This window comes from Actinia tenebrosa, unplaced genomic scaffold (genome assembly GCF_029948245.1).
Source record: "Actinia tenebrosa isolate PJP-AT-01 unplaced genomic scaffold, QUT_ActTen_1.0 PGA_scaffold1__47_contigs__length_23844297, whole genome shotgun sequence".
Taxonomy (NCBI): domain Eukaryota; kingdom Metazoa; phylum Cnidaria; class Anthozoa; order Actiniaria; family Actiniidae; genus Actinia; species Actinia tenebrosa.
The window spans coordinates 22,420,269-22,438,892 of record NW_028292578.1 but is presented as its reverse complement, the minus strand read 5'-3'; the positions used below and the strand labels follow the sequence as shown (position 1 = coordinate 22,438,892).

At 35.3% G+C, this 18,624-nt stretch overlaps 2 protein-coding genes across 3 annotated transcripts; one reads left to right on the top strand and one right to left on the bottom strand.

The window, feature by feature from the left end:
• Window positions 1-40: 40 nt before the first annotated feature.
• LOC116294973 (bromodomain-containing protein 3) lies at window positions 41-14,613 on the top strand. Of its 2 annotated transcripts, none has more exons than XM_031702672.2 (26): window positions 41-203; window positions 474-627; window positions 793-963; window positions 1,076-1,222; window positions 2,253-2,321; window positions 2,456-2,567; window positions 2,645-2,829; window positions 3,240-3,434; window positions 3,750-3,833; window positions 4,295-4,396; window positions 4,510-4,638; window positions 5,018-5,200; window positions 5,734-5,948; window positions 6,139-6,251; window positions 6,347-6,591; window positions 6,708-6,756; window positions 7,200-7,364; window positions 8,540-8,580; window positions 9,171-9,237; window positions 10,026-10,655; window positions 10,966-11,022; window positions 11,347-11,378; window positions 11,539-11,676; window positions 12,163-12,254; window positions 12,352-12,481; window positions 13,257-14,613. In XM_031702672.2, exons 1-26 carry the CDS (start codon window positions 118-120, stop codon window positions 13,326-13,328), a joined length of 3,663 nt encoding a protein of 1,220 aa, XP_031558532.2. In that variant the 5' UTR covers window positions 41-117; the 3' UTR covers window positions 13,329-14,613. The 2 variants fall into 2 exon arrangements, with proteins under 2 accessions (XP_031558532.2, XP_031558533.2); XM_031702673.2 differs by having other exon boundaries at window positions 42-203; window positions 3,240-3,407.
• A 714-nt stretch (window positions 14,614-15,327) lies between these two features.
• On the bottom strand, window positions 15,328-18,619 carry LOC116294974 (protein yippee-like 5). Its single transcript, XM_031702677.2, has 6 exons — window positions 18,406-18,619; window positions 17,507-17,550; window positions 17,114-17,153; window positions 16,677-16,745; window positions 16,526-16,558; window positions 15,328-16,154 (listed from the first exon to the last, which is right to left on the bottom strand). The coding sequence occupies exons 1-6, from the start codon at window positions 18,502-18,504 to the stop codon at window positions 16,086-16,088; spliced, it is 354 nt and encodes a 117-aa protein (XP_031558537.1). The 5' UTR covers window positions 18,505-18,619; the 3' UTR covers window positions 15,328-16,085.
• Window positions 18,620-18,624: the final 5 nt, after the last annotated feature.

Here is an 18,624-nt window from a genome sequence, read left to right as displayed (position 1 = left end):
TTAAGGTAGTGACGTGTCGAGCCTCGTTGTCTGCTGGGGGTCCAAGTAAAGCTCAAAAGGGCGGCTGTTTGTTCGTTCGCTGGACGAACAAGAGCCAAGAAAATACTGTCAAAATTTATGTTGAATCTCTCGTCGTGGATGGACGCGCTAGACCATCCGACTTCGGAAAATTTCCAGAATTCCATCACACGCATTTACAAAGGGTATGGTATGCTTCTTTTTCGTCTGAAGTTACTATATCTTGGATAATTTGTGCGTGATATGTTGGAAGATGTAACCGACAAAATGGCGTTGGCTGTGTTAAAATGTCGTTGAGCAAACGCCGTCTTCTTTCTCGCAATCGCGCAGGAGATACTTGGAAATTTTTGTCACAACAGATAAATAAAGTGATTTTACGTGTTTTGGTAGTAGTTTGGTGAATTGAAATGTTGTTATAAAGTGGAAATTTATCGAAATATGTTGCATCATCGCAGGCCTGGTGAGGCAGTACAGCAGTCTGGTCTTCACAGTGAATATGGAGTCGCCGATTCAGTGAATGGAATAAGGCCCTTGTCGAGCCCCGAGGGGCACGAAAAACGACCAAGAAGACTCTCTCACAAATACGACGATTTTGAGCAGCCTACAGTGGTAAATAATATTGGTTTGGTCGATTTTAATCTGTCAGAATAGTTGAACTTCACTTCGCGTCTCTGAAGTGCTTGCACTGACGATTATTGAATTAGTAATTCGCTTCAGTTTTCAGTCTTTGCATCGAGTGCTGAATCTATTTTCGATTTTGTTTGGTTTATTTAGCGAGGTATGGCTCAACCGACCTCATCTACACCACATCAGCCAGCACTAAAGAGCCACAGAACGACAAACCAACTTCAATATTTACAGAAAACGGTTATGAAGGGAATATGGAGACATCAATACGCTTGGCCTTTCCGCGAACCTGTAGATGCTGTAAAGCTCAATTTACCGGTTAGTGCACTGAAATTTCCAGCTAGATCGTTGAATTTTTATCTTATGAAGCTTCTGTTTGTTTAGTATAGTTGTCAAGGGACTTATAGAATTGTGTTATGATGTTGAATAGGACTACTACAGCATCATAAAGAAGCCTATGGACCTTGGTACCATCAAAAAGAAGCTTGAAAATTATGATTATAATAATGGCAAGGAATGTATTGACGATTTCAATCTCATGTTTGAGAACTGCTATCGATACAACAAACCAGGAGATGTAAGTCTTATTTTTCTTGGTTCAGTAAAATATTGTTTGTGTTCACGTGTAGTGACTGCCTCTTCATAGCTTGACGATGACACTCGAGCTGTAGAGATTGCATTCCCTCCTTTCTCGCACGTGTACAGAAACAATTTTTACTAAGGAATCTAGATTAAATGCATTGCTTTCTGCAAACAAACTACTCAACCAGTAATAACAAGATTATGAGAGTGCTGAGGAGTATTTTCTTTTCGAAACACGAATGGGGAAGCAAATGTCGCTGAAAGAGAATTTAGAAAAATGTATTACACACTTCCGTTTTAGAATACAACAATGGCTAATAAATAAATTGTTAAGAATGTACTTTCAATAAAATCGTATTATATTATGAAAAAATCTTATTAGATTACTGTATTTTTATTGATGTGACAGACAATCTTGAAATCTATAGCATGTGTATTGTGTTGTTAGTGAATATGAATGCGTTTGCATTATTATCTATTAAATTGAATTCAAATTGTCTCCAAAGTCTTTTAAATATGTCCGAAAAATGAACATAACTTACGGCTTTATGAGTCATTTAATTTCAATTTTATATGAATAATTATTTATTATATTTACATATGTTGAAATAGTTTTGAAAAAGTTTTATATGAAATATAATTATTTATGAAGATTCATTTTGTATTGCCCTTGAATAGGGTGAAGTTAGAAAAAAACATGAAGAAGGTTTGAGTAACTGCTCATTGTTAAATTTTTTTTCATGGATAATTTTTTTTTTGAAATAAGGAAGTGATGGTTGTTACGTTATAACTTGTTTTGATATCAGCATGTCATTTTCATGTGCAGTTTGGCATTGATGAATATTATGGTATTGGCCCAAAGGAAGTGTGCAAGGATGCACACATCTTGAAAATCTTGTTTACATTGTGATCTTACAATAGATCGGGCATCTTTTTGTCATCAGTGACAACTAATCTCATATCCTCTGTTTGAAGATTGTATTATGCAATACATTGAGGCAGTTCATTATTTTCTTCTTCTTCAGGATATAACATTAATGTGTCAGACAGTGGAAAAAGTATTTAAACAAAAATTAGGGGCATTGCCTCCTGAGGTAGGTTTGCATATGTAATGTGTTCAGTTTGCTCTTCTTTTTTTGTTTTGCTAGGCTTAATTTTAACTTTGGTTTTTGAAATGAAGATAATATTCCCAAGAAATTTGAAGAAACCAATTTATAATCATTTTTAGGAAAAAGAAATTCTAATTGGACCAAAGAGAAAAGCAGATGGAATAGGAGGAACTGGAGCAAAGAAGGGCAGAAGGCCGGGGCCAAAACCTGAATTGCATGTGCCAGCGACAGGTATAGTTCATAATAGAAATACGACTAAGAATACCTAAAATACTCTTTATCCTAAAATTTACTTATTATGTTTGCAGTTGTGCCTGACAGTACTCCAATGACGACAATTCCTCAACCAGCAACAATTACTACCCTCCCTCCGTTGGTAACAGCTACTACTGCATTACCTACTCCAGTAGAAGCAACAACCACAGCACTCCCTACACCATCTGTTACGCCAGCACCCGTAATGCCTGGACCACCACCCATCGCTACATCCAAGGTATTGAAGCATGTACATGTAAATGCTACTCAACTTTTAAAACTATTAGTCTTGTCAGATTCTTAAAGGGTTAAAGTATGAGATATTTCTGGCTCAAAAATTATCGAATGATTATCTGTAAAATGTTTAACTTTTGAAAATGATGTTTTTTGAAAAGAAAACAATAATTTTTGAAATTCATAAAGCAATAGACCTATCCCAAATTCGCTTGACTGGTCACGAAACAATGGTCTCAAGTCGAGGTTGAACTTGATGAATAAAAGAATCAAGTTCAATCTCAACTTCAAACCATTGTTTCATGGTCAGTAAAATGAATTTGGGAAAGGTCTATTTTACCACTTATACTTGAATAGCATTTAATTATTATTAATAATTCCAATTTCATATTGATATTCTTCATACATTTCCAGATCAAGAAAGGAGTGAAACGCAAAGCAGATACTACAACGCCAACCACACCAATAGGAGACATTGACTCTGGATTATCAGCCCCTAAAGCAGCTAGAGTGCCAGCTCGCAGGGAATCAACTAGAACAGTTAAGAAACCAAACAGAGATCTCCCTGAAACACCAAGTCAGGTTAGAGAAAAGGATCATTGCACCATGGTGTGTTCCTCAAAACCTACTCATTAAAATGCTGAGTATTTTTGTTCATGTTATCGTAAATGTCTGATTAGAAGGGTTGTACATTCAGGGTTCACTCCCAGTAATTGATGAGCATTGTTATGTTATTTCACAATCCCGCGACTTATATTTATGTATCCATGTAGTCATCTCGATAATTCATGTTTAGTTGTCAGTTTTTCTAATATAATCTGGTTAAATTGCATTACATGGTAAGAAAAACATTGGGATAATTATACACTATATGAAGAAAAAGTCGACATTTCCAATTATATTTTTATTCATCTGATTTTTCAGTCAAGGGGAAAAAAGAAAGCACTTTCAGAGCAGCTAAAGTATTGTAACTCTATTCTAAAAGACATGTTTTCCAAAAAGCACTATGTAAGTACTAACATTGTAATAACACTGGTTGTAATAACATTTAAGCATTTCCTGGAAATTCTGCCATAAGTAGTTACTACCTACTACTTTTCCCCCTATCATATACTTCTACTCCTCAGTTAATTTGCTTAAAATAGAAAGCTATAATTAATGAGGAAGCTTTCTTTGTTACTTTTGGTGTTTGTATCAACAGGGAATGAATAGACCTTTCCCAAATTGGCTTGACTGATCACTAAACAATAGTTTTGGATTCAAGGGTGGACTTGATAGATAAAAGAATCAAGCTCAATCTCGATTTCAAACCATTATTTCATGGGTATTCAAGCAAATTCGGGAAAGGTCTCTTGGCTCATAGGTAGCTAAATGATCATGGTCAAGGTCTTTGTCTGCTATATTCCTTTAAGGTGGTATTGTAAAGGTATTTATAGATGATCATTGATTTATTTTTATATGATATCTAGGCATATGCTTGGCCCTTTTACAAGCCTGTGGATGCAGATGCTCTTGGTCTGCATGACTATCATGATATCATCAAGCAGCCGGTTTCCATGGAAGAACTTAAGGTAACAGATCACAGTCTGTCTATTGAGAATTGAGAGAAGTGGAGTAGATTTTGTTTTGAATCAATGTAATGCAAAGCTAGCTTTTTAAAATATAGAACTTTGTGAAATTCCAGGAAAAAATGGACAACAGAGAATTCAAAACTCCATCAGAATTTGCTGCTTCTGTTCGCTTAATGTTTAGTAACTGTTATCGATACAACCCTCCTGATCATGATGTAGTCAAGATGGCAAGACAGCTCCAGGTAAGTCCTACTGTATTTTGTGCTCATTTTGGTTTTGGGAATCAAGGGGGGCGTAGCAGTAGTACACTTGCCTCTCAACTATGGACTCTCACGTTCCATTGCCAGATTGTTAGGGCTCTCCCTTCATTCGAGGGTTTTTCTCCAGGAGCTAAATTCCATTTTGATCTGTGAATTAGCTTTACCTTGACTTTGATCAGCCCAGAGGCTCTTTCAGGGTTTCATGTGAGCTGACTTTGGTTAGCCCAGAGTTTGTTTCAGGGTTTCGATCTGTGAGTTAGGGTTGCCCTGACTTTGATCAACCCAGAGGTCGTTTCAGGGTATCGATCTCTGCTCCAATCTCCAGCTTCTTTCTGACCAATATTGATATGATATATTTCAGGATGTTTTTGAAATGAAGTATGCAAAGATGCCAGAGGAGCCAGAGCAGCCTATTCCAAGCCCTCCGTCTGAAACACCTCCAGCAGAAGAACCTGAACAACAAGAAACTTCAGAAGAATCATCGTCCGAGTCCAATGACAGCGAGGCAGAGAGGGAGGACAAACTAACACAATTACAACAACAGGTATTGATCTATTGGGCTATTATATGTATAGGGAATTAAGGACACTCGTCTATCACCTCGTATCTTTGTTAGGTCTCTCACTAGAGTTGAGAGTTTTTCTTTGGGCTTGCCAATTTTCTTTCCTACGAAAAACCTAACATGCTAAATTCCAATTATCTGTGAGTTAGCTTCGCCTTGACTTAGACCAGCCCATAGGTCATTTCAGGGTTCAATCTGTGAGTTAGCTGTACCCGACTTAGCTCAGCCCAGAGGTTGTTTCAGGGTATCGATAAAATTTGAGGTTTATAACAATCAAAGGAAAAAGAAAATACTCTTGGACTTGTTATCCAAAATATATGCTGTTTGAGTAGTTCTTCATAGGGTCATTCACAATTGGAATAAAATCCAGTCTTCTTATTCAATTAACATAATGGTTTAAAGAAGTCATAGGACAGAGCACTATCATCATGTGAAGTTGCATGCTCTTCTAATGAAAACATTTCAAGACTCGCCATCACATTTATTTCAAAGTTTTTTGCTTATCTTTTCTCTAGCTCATATCAGTACATGAACAGCTTAGTAAGCTAACAGGAGAAAAAGTCATCCTCCCGAAGAAAAAGAAAGAACCAGTAAAGAAACCAAAAAAGGAGCACACAAAACCTAAACCAGCACACAAACAAAAGAAGCAAGAAAAACAGACCACGACGGCAGTAAAAGCTGAAAAACCGACTAAGAAACAATCGGCTTCAAAACGATCAGCAAAGAGCAAGTAAGTATCTTTTGGACAGATTTGTGCCTTGTTTTTTTTAGGAATTCATGAAATTTCAGGGATTTTGTATCTAGTTTATTGACCCTTGTTCCTCTTGTATTGTGTGCTGAATCCTACTGTTATCTTTGGGAAATTGGAGAGTAATTTCTCGTTAGGTCTATCTCTTATCTTGAAATTGTTTGTTTTCAAGATTGGCTGCCAAGAAAAAGACATACGAAGCTGACAGCGATGAAGAAGATAATGCCAAAGCCATGGACTATGATGAAAAGAGAGAACTCAGCCTAAACATCAATAAACTACCAGGTGAGCAACTAGCATTGCTGCAGTCATTTAAGTTAGCTTTTTTTTTTTTTTTTTTAACCACATAGTCAATAACATGTAAAATTATTTTATTTCAGGTGGAAAACTCGGCAAAGTGGTACAGATTATACAATCAAGAGAACCAGGTTTGGGTGACACAAACCCAGATGAAATAGAAATAGACTTTGAAACCTTAAAACCGGCAACATTAAGAGAACTGGAACGGTACGTCCAGTCCTGCTTGAGAGAGAAAAACAAAGCGCCTTCTAAAAAACCCAAGAATGCAGAAGAGAGAGAACAAGAACAAGCTCGGAAAAAAGAAGAATTAGAAAAAAGGCTACAGGTATCTAATTATAATTTAAGTTAATTTGATGTATGTTATACGAGTTGTGTGGCAATCCATACAGACCACAACTGCACCACAGAATTGATGGTGAGTTTTGCATGCTTTCTTTCAAGGATGTCAGTGGAAAAATCGGAGCACCAGCACAGAAGAAACAAAAGAAAGGTGGGTTTAATATTTATTTAATAATTCTAATAAATTTATTTAATAGCAAACATTGTGGGTCATCATGACCAATACAACTTTGATAAGGGCTCTAATAATTGATAACTGTGTCCCTTGGGTCATTTATGGGATTATCCTGCATATATAAGCTTTTAAATTAATCATTCAGTACTTTTGAGTTACAATTCTGATTACAACCTCCATTTTGTTGGCAATAGCAGTCTAATTTTTTTCATGTTTGGTTGCATTACTTTCCCAGCGAGGGATAAGGCTGTACTTTGAAGCCAAACCCTCCTCTCCTGGTCCCCATCTTATGAGAATTTTGTTATCTATGAGCTGGATACATTGGACAATGGGCCTTCATTGTGTTTTCAAAATCAGTTAAAACATCAGTGTCTATTAAGTTCAAGGTATATTTATTTATTGGTTTTTTTATTTTTCAGATTCCCATAACTCAGAACAGAGAATAATAGATGTTGTGGGAAGTGAACCAAGGCCGTCCCGCTTGAGTGAGAGCAGCAGCAGTGGATCTGGGTCAAGCAGTAGCTCTGGCTCATCCTCCAGCTCTGGCTCTTCAAGCTCTGAAAGCAGCTCTGGTTCTGAATCAGGTAGTGAACTATGACCAGAAGATATGTGTGCACCAGCACAATATTAGAACTATCTCTTTCTCTCTCGTGCTGTTAAAAATCCCTGAGTAAAAATGCAGGCCATTTTGACTCTGATTTTTTTTTTGCGTTGAAAACCAAGCTGAATGGAACAAATCCAATTCACTTCTTTCATATACTTCACTCGTGTTTTGGTAATAAAAAGACTATACAAAAAATATATTCTGTATTTCTTGAACAAGTACAATAATTGTCCAGTTTTCCACTCATAATGGTACTGCTGTTGGTTGAACCCCCCCAAAGAATAAAAACCATAATAATTGATATAGTGGTGATGATAAAGATGTTATCTTGTAATAACATGATCAGGATGGATGTCAAAGTAAGCTAGCTTTAGGGATTTGAAGAAATGAGTTCTGCTTATGCAATTTTTTGCAGACATAATTTATACAGACATAATTATTGAATAGTTGATCTCAAGTTTCTTATGTTCACTCATTGTCCATCTCATTCCTTCCTGAAATCAAATTACTCATGTTTGATTTCCAACAAAAGCACAATCTTTCCCTTGGCACCACTCCCCCTTGCAATTCGTGCCCTCTGTTCAGCACTCTGGTACCATAATAAAGATTAAAACTTGTATAAATCACCATGGAGCTATCGGCTAAGTTTTTAATTAGGATAATAATTGCTAGTTGTATTCTTAGGTTTATGGTATGTATATTATTGTAGCAGTAAAATGCTGCTCATTTAGCAGTTGTTTGATAATATTATTTTAGAAGTTCATGGTAGCATAAGTGTAATTTTAACAAAAATAAAAAAGGTTGAGCTGTGATTTAAACTTCTGCTGTTCCGTAATGTCACGACTTGTAATACCAACTTGTTCCTTGAAGACTACAGAATGACTGATTGATCAATAGATGAATTGATACCTCATTTGCTAGTGTATAAACCTTCTATTGTTGTAAAGTTCTAAATTATTAAAAAATAAACATTGTAAAGATGTTTTTTGTCTCTTAAGATTTTTCTTTTTCACGTGTGTGATTGTTAATTGGGTAACAGTTTCCCCCATATATCTCTCCCTTTTAGTACAGCTAGCTCGTTCTCCCAGTTATTACTCCTAGGTGTGACCCAGTATGTTGGAGGGTTTCGTCTAATGTGGTTTCCTTGTTTGGCAGAGTCTGGTGGTAAAAGCCATAAGACTGCCCCCATTACAAAGGTACTTGTCATTACTCTTTGATTTTTAATATTAGAATATGTTAAGGAATCCTCATCAACTGAGTTTCCTTAAACCCACGAAAAAAGCTGGTCATTCAAACACCTTGAATCTAATCAAAACTTCCCTCATTTCCTTTGATTTACAAGGGATTATATTGAACAAAATTACATACCCTAATGCCAATAGATTCAGCTTTTTTCAACTTCTCTAAGCTCTTTTTAACCTTAAATCACTCTATGGCAAACAGTCAAAGTTTTGCAACAAGTAGCTGAAAATAACTTGTCAGTTAAAATAAACACGATTATCCTGGCTCGATCATATCGTGAATAATTTCATCAGTGTGTTTTTAAATGAACCAGAATTGTAATTTTACTATCGGTAATTGTTCAGCCTGAGCTTCTCTAAAACTGATAAATATATGTTGCCATAGCAATGAACTAGACTCTTAATGGAGCTGCCATTTTGCAACTTTTACTGTTTGCTACATTGTATGTTCCCATATTTTATGATCCATTAATCCCATCTATTTCATTTTCACCTTTCTGTGTCTCATTCTGTTATCTCACACACTTTGTTTGTAACTCCCTTAGATTAAGTCTGGTGTTGGAAACTCTGCAAAAGCTTTGGCAAAATTACACAAAACGGATGCTCCGAATGGTATGTTTGTCTTTATTCATTTGCATAGTGTGCAGAAAATGTAGAAATTAGTCTGTTGCTTAGGCTTAACTAGGGGAGTTTTAACAACGGCCATATTTCAGTGATTGCTAGGCCCAGTATTAACGTAGAATAATCTAATGCAAATGAACAAAACCAAATTTGCATTAGATTTGTTACATGTGAAATTTGGCGTTTAAACTGGGCCTTGCAAAATTCTCCAATTGTGTTGTTCAAATTCCCATACATCATCATTTAATTATCATTGTTCTGTGATCACCCTACCAAGGTGGATATACTCTCTGGTTCTTAGGGTACAAGTCAGTGTTCATATATCTGTCCATTCCACTTACTATTTGTACGTCCTCTTCATTACCCATTTTTGAGGGTGTACCATTTTTTTTACCTTTCAATTCTCAAATCAATTCTGGAATGCTCACCTCCCAAAGTTTTTCTGACCCCATAATCTTCGGTCACCTATAATTAATGTAATAGACCTATCCCGAATTCGCTTGACTGGTCATGAAACAATGGTTTCAAGTTGAGGTTGAACTTGATGAATAAAAGAATCAAGTTCAATCTTGACTTCAAACCATTGTTTCATGGTCAGTCAAGCGAATTCGGGATAGGTCTATTGATGATTTGTAGTGGTGTAATTCAAAGATTTTATAAAGTATTACTCCACTACGCTGTTTTATGTACAGTACCCTGACTTAGATCAGCCCAGAGGCTGTTTCAGGGTGTTGATATCAAAAAAAAATTGAAGTAAAACACATTATATGCTATCTTAGTATCGGTAGTACCAGTAAAGCCAGAAAAAAAAGTTATACCATCCCTACCCCCAAGTCAACATGTAGCTCAACCCAAGCACCAAAAAGCCACTTCATCTCATTCAAATACTCGAAAATCAAATGGTACAGGGAAATCAAAAGCTCTGCCCAAATCACAAACGAACGTAACAAAGGTACCAGCCACTACCGTGCCTCCAGTTAGTATACCAAAACAGGTCCCACACACTACAACAAAACCTGTGGTTAAACAAGAACAATTACCGGTGAAAGGAACTCCAGTGCCGAAGACACCCCAAGTACCGAAAACAGTAGCTACTCCTAAAACAGTACCTGCTCCAAAACCTGCTGTACCTACACCTAAAGTTACATCTACACCAAAGACAACCAATCCAACGTTTACAGCTGTTAAAAATATAACAACTACAGCAGTGACTCAACCCAAACCAGTAGTTTCTGCCATGTCAACGCCCATGAACAAACCACTGGCTCCAGTTATAAACCCAGTTGTGACCCCAGCTGTGACCCCAGTTGTGACCCCAGTAAGCAGTACAGTACAAGGTGCCGTGAAGGATAAAGACCCAATAAAACCTACCAACACAAAAATAACGACTCCTGCTGCACCTAAATCAGGTAATGATAATAAATGATAATTTTAATGATTTGTATAGTGCACCTAGTACGTGAGTATTCTGAGGTACTGCTATTCACAAAGCAAAATCTGTGTAAAAGGGAGCTTTTGCACCATCACTTACCCATGCTCATAATATTTATTGACTGCTCTTGGGAATTGAATTCTTTCTTGTGTAAAATGATTGTATTGATCCTGTCATCTAACATGGCTGCCATGGAGTGATGGTGTAGGATAGTTAGAGAGATAGTGATTGCTGTCTGGGGCATTTGTAACATTAATAAAATATTGAATGCATTTTAATGCCTTCAGGTGGAACTGGATTAACATTTTCTATAGGAGACCTTCCAGGATCATTAGCGACAATAGGTTTGATCTTGCTTTAGTTCTGTTTATGTGTTTTGCAACTATATATTTCAGTAAACAATAAGATTGGTACTTTTCCTTCCTTCCTTCCTTCCTTCCTTCCTTCCTTCAATTAATTCCTTCCTTCTTCCTTTCTCTCTCTTTCTTATTTTCTTTCATTGTCTGTTCATCTCTCTCTTTACTTTTCGTCTATCTTTCTCTCTTTTTAAGTTAATAGAAGATCTTAGAACAACAAAATGAGAAATTTCTATAGTCCATTAAGATACTATGTTTAGTAATTATATCTAAATAAAAATATCACATATTTAATTGGATTTTGTTCTGCAGGGCAAAAGCCATTAGATGCTGGGATCAAAAAGGTAGACCATATGCTGTGATTAAATTTATATTATCATATTTAAAAAATAGTGGATTTTGAGTTAATAGGGTTAAGGTAGATTGGTGGAACTGTCAATAATATTTTTTCTTGTGAATATTGTAATATTTAATAATATCGTAAACTATCTTCTACATTTTTAGGACAGTGTTAAACCTATTCGTCACGTCCCATCCTGGTCTAGTCTGCCATCAACAGCTTCACCATCTTTAACAAGAACGCCATCATCAACCAGCAGCTTTGAAAAGTTTAAACAACAAGCCAAAGATAAAACTGAAAGGGTAAGTGAAGTTGACGTTTTGTCATGCATTATTTAAACGTTTTTGAAAACTATCATTTCAAGTTAACAAAACTTTTAGTTAGTGAGTAATCACTCATATTTAAGCGTCTAGTCGTTCTAGCGCTTTTGCACTAATTGGGGACACTTTTCACTCATATGCACTACCACTACATTCAATATTCTATGCACACAACGCTCAACTCACATGTTGATTTTAACAGAGGGAGGAAACCGGAGAACCTGGAGAAAAACCCTCGTAGCACAGGAGAGAACAACACATCAAACAAACTCAATTCACATGTGGCGAGATAATCAAATAGGAAGTAATTCAATTATCAGTTCATATACTGTATTATCTGTTAGATTACTATTTTATGACGAAGAAGAATCACCACAAACATTATTTGTCTTATGCACAACTCAGAACAAAAATAAGAGGTACAATGACATCATTATAATATAACAAGAATTACCCATGTTTTTAAAGGAAAAAGCATTAAAAGTACAAGAAGAACAGCAAAAGCAAAGAAGAGAACAAGTTGAGGCAGAACGAGCAAGACAAGCAGAAGAACGCAAAAGGCATGAAAAAATAATTACTGAAAAGATATTAGGACCTCTCACAGCTAAAGAAAATAAATATAGTTTTTAAAGAATTGAAATTTTGTGACAAAACCAGGGAGAGAGAAGAAGAGGAAGCATTAGAACGAGCAAGACTGCAGCACCAAGAAGAAAGAACCAAACAAGAAGAAAGAAGAATGATGGACCGTAATCGTGCACGAGAAGCCGAGAGGAGAAGAAGAGAAGCTGTAAGTTACCAAGTCTGTTTTCTTATTGATTTGAAGCATAATAGAGCACCGAAGTGATGACGTCATAATGCTGATCAATATGCATACGTTATATTGGACACCAAGCATCCCTTTAAATTAATTATTTTCACTATATCATAATTTTGATCCTCGATTTCGATAGAAAATCAAGAAAGACGCTAATGCCAAATTTCAGGAGAATTGGTTGAATAGCAACAGAGATACGGCCGTTTGAATATATAATTTCCCCATACAAATCTCTGTATTTTTGCCCTGGTTCTTCACGTAAAGAACCAGGGCGAAAATACAGAGATTTGTATGGGGAAATTATATACTCAAACGGCCGTATCTCTGTTGCTTTTTAACTGATATTCTTAAAATTTGGCTTGTTAATGTCTTTCTTGATGTTCTATCGAAATTGAGGATTGAAAATTGTCAAAAGCAAAATTTTGTTTTTCGTGACGTCACACTTCGGTACTCTATTGCTGTATTTAAATGGCAGTGTGAAATTTAGATGGAGGTCAAAGGGTGCCAGTACTCTTACTTTCTAGCTTATAGATTGTAAAGTGCTAAAAAGGTGCCTCATAAGTTTTGTGAACCCTTTTACTCAAAATTCTAGATCCATACTAATATGCTGGACATATAATCAAAGATTTTTGTTGCCACAGCCAATAATAACTGTCATGATTATGTATTCCTTGACTGGTAGCTTTGTTTGGTCTGGGAAATTAATGTTATCAAATGAAGTGACTTTTTTTTATTCTCTGTATTTCAGCAAGCCGGCACGATTAACATGAACGAACAAAGTGATATAATGGCTTCATTTGAAGCAGATTTTACACATTAAAATGAGCACCTGTCTTCCAAGAGCATCATGTCATCTGGATCAATTCATACATAAGCCAAAAAGGCAATATTGCAAATATTGAAGTGTGCCAGCAGATAGCACAAGAATATTGAATTGTTTATATTATTTTGTACTTAACATTTCTATAGCTAAATTGATTTTTTTCATATTTTTGTCTTTAAGTCGTCATAATATTAGAATTATTATTGATAGCTGAACTCCTATTATTAGACTCAATTTCATTTTTGAGTTTAAAGAAATTACAAGGTGTTCGCTGGCAATTAAGCAATAATGCATGAATATGCATATGATATATATATATATATATATATATACTTCATATATGCTATTCGTATTGATTTTTTTAACACACAGAATTGATGGCTGTCAAAATTTCACTTGATTTCCAAAAAAAGAGTTGTCAGTCAGTATTACACAAAAGACCTATTGTAGAATATAGTTTGATTCTCAAGAATAGTTTTTTTAGAGGTTAGGGAATCATTGAACACTAATATTTGTATATTGATATTCTAAATTCTATAACGTAATCATAACTCGTGGAAATATGATAAATAGGCCTCTACCTTTGGTGTAATGTTTTCCCGTTCCAGGCTGTGTCATTCTCTTGAGAGTGAAATTCCTTGTTTGAGTTGTGCCTTCTCATGCACAACTGTAAACAAAGAAATGATGCTCTAGGGAGTGACACATGGTCTGGAACAAGAGGTCTATTGCTTTATTCTTATGATTTAAAACACCTACTAATATGGCTTGGAATATGAGTTCATAAGTGAAGTTTTAGAATTATTCTCAAGATACATTATTGTATCCACATAAAAAAGAACAACAAACAAGGAAAAAGAAACAAAACAAAAACAATAAAAAGACTACAAACTCAACAAAAAATTATCACAACAAAAAGGTTACATTAATAAAAAAATATCAGTTGAAAAAAAGTACTTGGTTTGAGAGTTGACTTTAATTTATTACTTTGATTAATAATCTCTAATATTAGTGACATAGTTGTATTTCTAATTTTAAATGATTTTGTTCCTTCAGTGAATTAACTATAGGAACTTTCTTGTTAGTATCCTAGACTTTAACTATAACCTTGAAAACCTATGTGTAGGTCATTACTTTGATGTAGGACTCTTTGTTTACCAGTACTAAATGTTAATGTAAACCATCTTCAATGTTAATACAGAAATCGTATTGATGTTAATCATTAATGGTTGAAAACTGTATTGATTTACAGAACAAAACCAAATAAAAATTGGAATAAAACCTCTGCATGTTGAAGATCTTAAATCTATAAATTAAGTTAAAACGCTGAGATAATACTTTAAGAACATTTTGGGGGGTATAATAGTGCTGTTATTTTCTAGATAAATTATCAATTTGATGATAATGACATTACACATGTAACTAGTTTGGATCTCATCGTTTTGAGTCAAAAAAGTCCTCTGGCTAAGGACTGAGGTCTGAAATGTCAGTGTTTATTCTCTATAATTTGGTTTGATGGTGATGGTTCTTTTCTTGCCTAAACACCAGATAATGACAATTTATCAATGCCTGAAAAGAAAATGATGGCCAAGTTTCTAAAATACCTGTAATACCTGTAAAAAGGATGTTTGACCATCTGTTGTGGCTTGGCCAATGACTTGATGAAGTTGATTTCCTGTATCAACTTTAATTTAATATTGACCACAGACAACTACAAGTTATTCATTAAGAGTTAATATTTTATTTTGAGCTAATAGTCCCCTTCACAGTTCCCTGTGCCATCTTTAAAGGTAACCATACCTGTGCATCAAAGGGAGAATGACAGTGACCTTGCATTGATATATGATAAAGACCTTTTTTAACACCTTGGACAGTCATTCACATGTTTCTATCAAAGGTTACCTATATTCTCACTTTGATGCCATTCAAGATGGTGCAAGGAACTGTGAAGGGGGCCTATGCAACAACTTACAAAATAGATACTTACTTCCCCTCTGAATTTTGAATTTTTCAAGAAATTTTATTTAAAAAATGCCAACAGGTCATCGCAAACCTGAGGATTACATTAATATAATTATTTAAATATTTACAATTTCTTATTTACAATACCTAATGTGCAGTGAAGTGGATAGGACAGGAAAGTAATAAAATACATCTGGTATCTGGTAGGTTAGTTGATAGTGTTTGTGCAACCTAACTCCAACAAACTACAAGAATTGCAGTTACAAAAAAGAAATTCAAATTTATGACATTATACCTAATAACGGAAGAAGAAAACTATTGCAATTCAAGGTATTTCTCCTAGGAATATTATGGATACCAATATTTCTTTGCTAATGGCAAGGTGCATGTTTGTTAATTTAAGCTTAATTGGAAGCAAGCATTTTATATGCAACGTTTTTCTTGCAAAAAGAACTAAAACATTAATTAGAACATTAATTTGGCATTCTTGCTACCAGACAAAAGTGCTTCATTTGGACAAATGGAAGGCAATTCAAGCACAATAATTATGTTCAATTATTGTTTGTGATGCTTCAAAGACCTTGTTTCTTGTCAGAGATCAAAAGAAACACAGGCTCTGAGGGGACAAGAATACTTCAAGGTTATAATACTATGATTGTTCTATCAGCAGAAAGAATTGCTTATAATTATATATATATTTATATAAAATTACACCTCTTGATATATGCATGCATAATATTGGTTGTTATCCGATAAGGATACAATAATGATTTATCTTGCCTCTATGTACAGTCTTTAATCACCAATTTCTTCTATTCCCTCGCTCTCTGTCACCAAAGCCCTTTCCAAGATGACACGACCTTCCTTTAAATAATATAGAGACAAGTGGTTTTAATTTCTTGGCACACCTAGTATTTTGAGTGGCATGAGGATGGGGGTACCCTGGTGGAGTAGACTTTGTGGCAAGGGAATTTGATGGTTCAATATCATATCTGGAAAAACCGTGACAACCTGTAAATGGGTTACTCCCAGGGGTGGTGGTGGCATCCAACAGATTTAGAGGGGTGGGTCGATTTAACTGAGTGGTTGGATGGGGTCCCTTGAATGTCAAATTTCTCTGGGTCTGCCCACTTCCTAATTCGATAGATGCTTTCCGGGCTTTAAGTAAAATGAATTAATAACCACTCTAGTGGGAGGCAAAGTAATCATAAATGCCATAGTAATGTTCGCTCTACCTTGTATCTCTGGTTTTCTTCTGTAGCAAATTCCTAACAATAATTTATAAAAATTTTATAATGTGTTAGAAATAGAATGAAGCCATGTGACAGCAGCCCTGGTACTACTGATAGTAAGGGTGCAGTCTCTGGGACTCCCAGCGATACTTACATACATCCAACCTAACTTAGTGTCACAATTCTTGCAAGAAACATCTCTAACCATGTGTCGTCCAGTAAGCTAATAAACAAACAATTTATTACAGAATAATCAACCTATTGAATTATTTGATTAAAATTTGAAACATTGTAATGTGAAGGGATGGGCATAGGAACAAAGGATGCAGGGTTTGTTCAGGTGAGGTGCACATGCATGTTGCCTAGAAAGCCAGCAAATAGCTTCCTATTTTCCATTTTTTCTTTATATTTTTAAAACTCCAAGGGGATGGCTAGCCACCCAATCCACCCTCCTGGAATGACCCTTGCATAGGGAAGAGAAATTGAGGAAGGCCAAGGAATGGTCATTTATTGGCTGACCTACAATGACCTTCTCTATTCCCACTTAGCTTTTCTCTGTTATTTATATAATGATTATCTTTCATATCTTACCATTACTCTGTCCTGGACTTCACTCAGAGTTAGGTTGACACTGTTGACGAACATTTTCATGCATTAATAAAAAAAAATTAACTTGGTTTTGAAAAACAAATGGATTTTTATGGCATTATAACCAATCCCCATCCCTACGAGAGGAGGAGAATTTTCAGGCGGGGGTGAGTGGAGGAAAGAAATAAGGAACGTTGTGGGGAGCAGTTGGTTGTCTTCTCAAAATTATTGTTAATGCAAGACTAACATGAACACATCAGAGGAATCATACTTTTTTTCATTAGGAATTCGTGGCATTTCTTTTGTATTTCCATGTTAGCCAAAGTCAAGACAATTTTAAGAAGGGTCATACTCCTTTGTCTTAAAATACACAAAATTATTATCTTGTATGCTTACACTTTGTGAAACAAGAATGCTCTTCCAGTGGATCCCGTAAATCTCTATAGCCATAGAAAAAGAAAAAGAATTAGTTGGACATTAAAAATCCATACTATTTAACATTAGGCTTCAAGGTGTTCAACGACAGCTACACGTACTAGATATTGGCCTGTCAAAACAGGATATCTTGAATTGAACAATGCAATAAGCCACAAGTCGTAGCAATCAAACAGAGACCTTAATGGTTTAAGAGATTTTCATATATTAACATTCAAAGCTTTCTTTTAAATATCTGTGAATGAGTGTCACAGGTACCCAGAACCACAGAATGGTAAAGACAATACTATTAGAAATTTAGTAATATAAGGTATTAAAAATACAAATACGATAAAATTTCTCGAAAGTGAAATGTTTTCTATGGTGTTAAACTTCTGACGTGTTTCTATTGTGTTTGGAGTTAATTTTGTTTCTCATTAGCATTTTGATAAAAACAAATAACTTGACCCTCAGTTCTGAACAAAAATGGTAAAAAATTTGAAGGAAAATTGATTCCAGCGTGTTTGAGTGTGAATTTTTTAAACACTACGAGATTTAAGTCTCATAACTAGAAGAAGGGTGAAAGAAGCCTAAAATGATGAAAATTATGAAGATTTTTGAGCGTAACTACGAAAAGATTCGCTAATAATAAATGCAGAAATAATAGATTCAAGGATCTTCTCTTAGTAAACTTCGAAATTACAGGACGAAAATCCTACTAAAAATATCACAATTTATCAATAATAACAACTTAAAACAACAAACAATGGAAGGAACTATCAATATCAAACCTATAACTGCTTAGGGCTTTAATCTTCTGGATACAGAACGGACAAATAAACACTGTAAAAAAAATCCTCACAATAATTTTTCCCCCCTACCATAGAAATGAGCTCCGAGCGATTCGTCAAGACTGTATCACAATTAGCGCAAGAATAGAGCCTAGTTCCTCCAGGATGATCAAGGAAGATCCTACCCATCGTCTAACGTGGTCGTATGGATGAAAATTAATGTAAAAGGCTGTGTTTTAAAGCAAGAATTACGAGGCAGTCTTGGTTATCGTGTACGAAGAAAAGTGCGACTTCGGTGTGTTCTTCTTT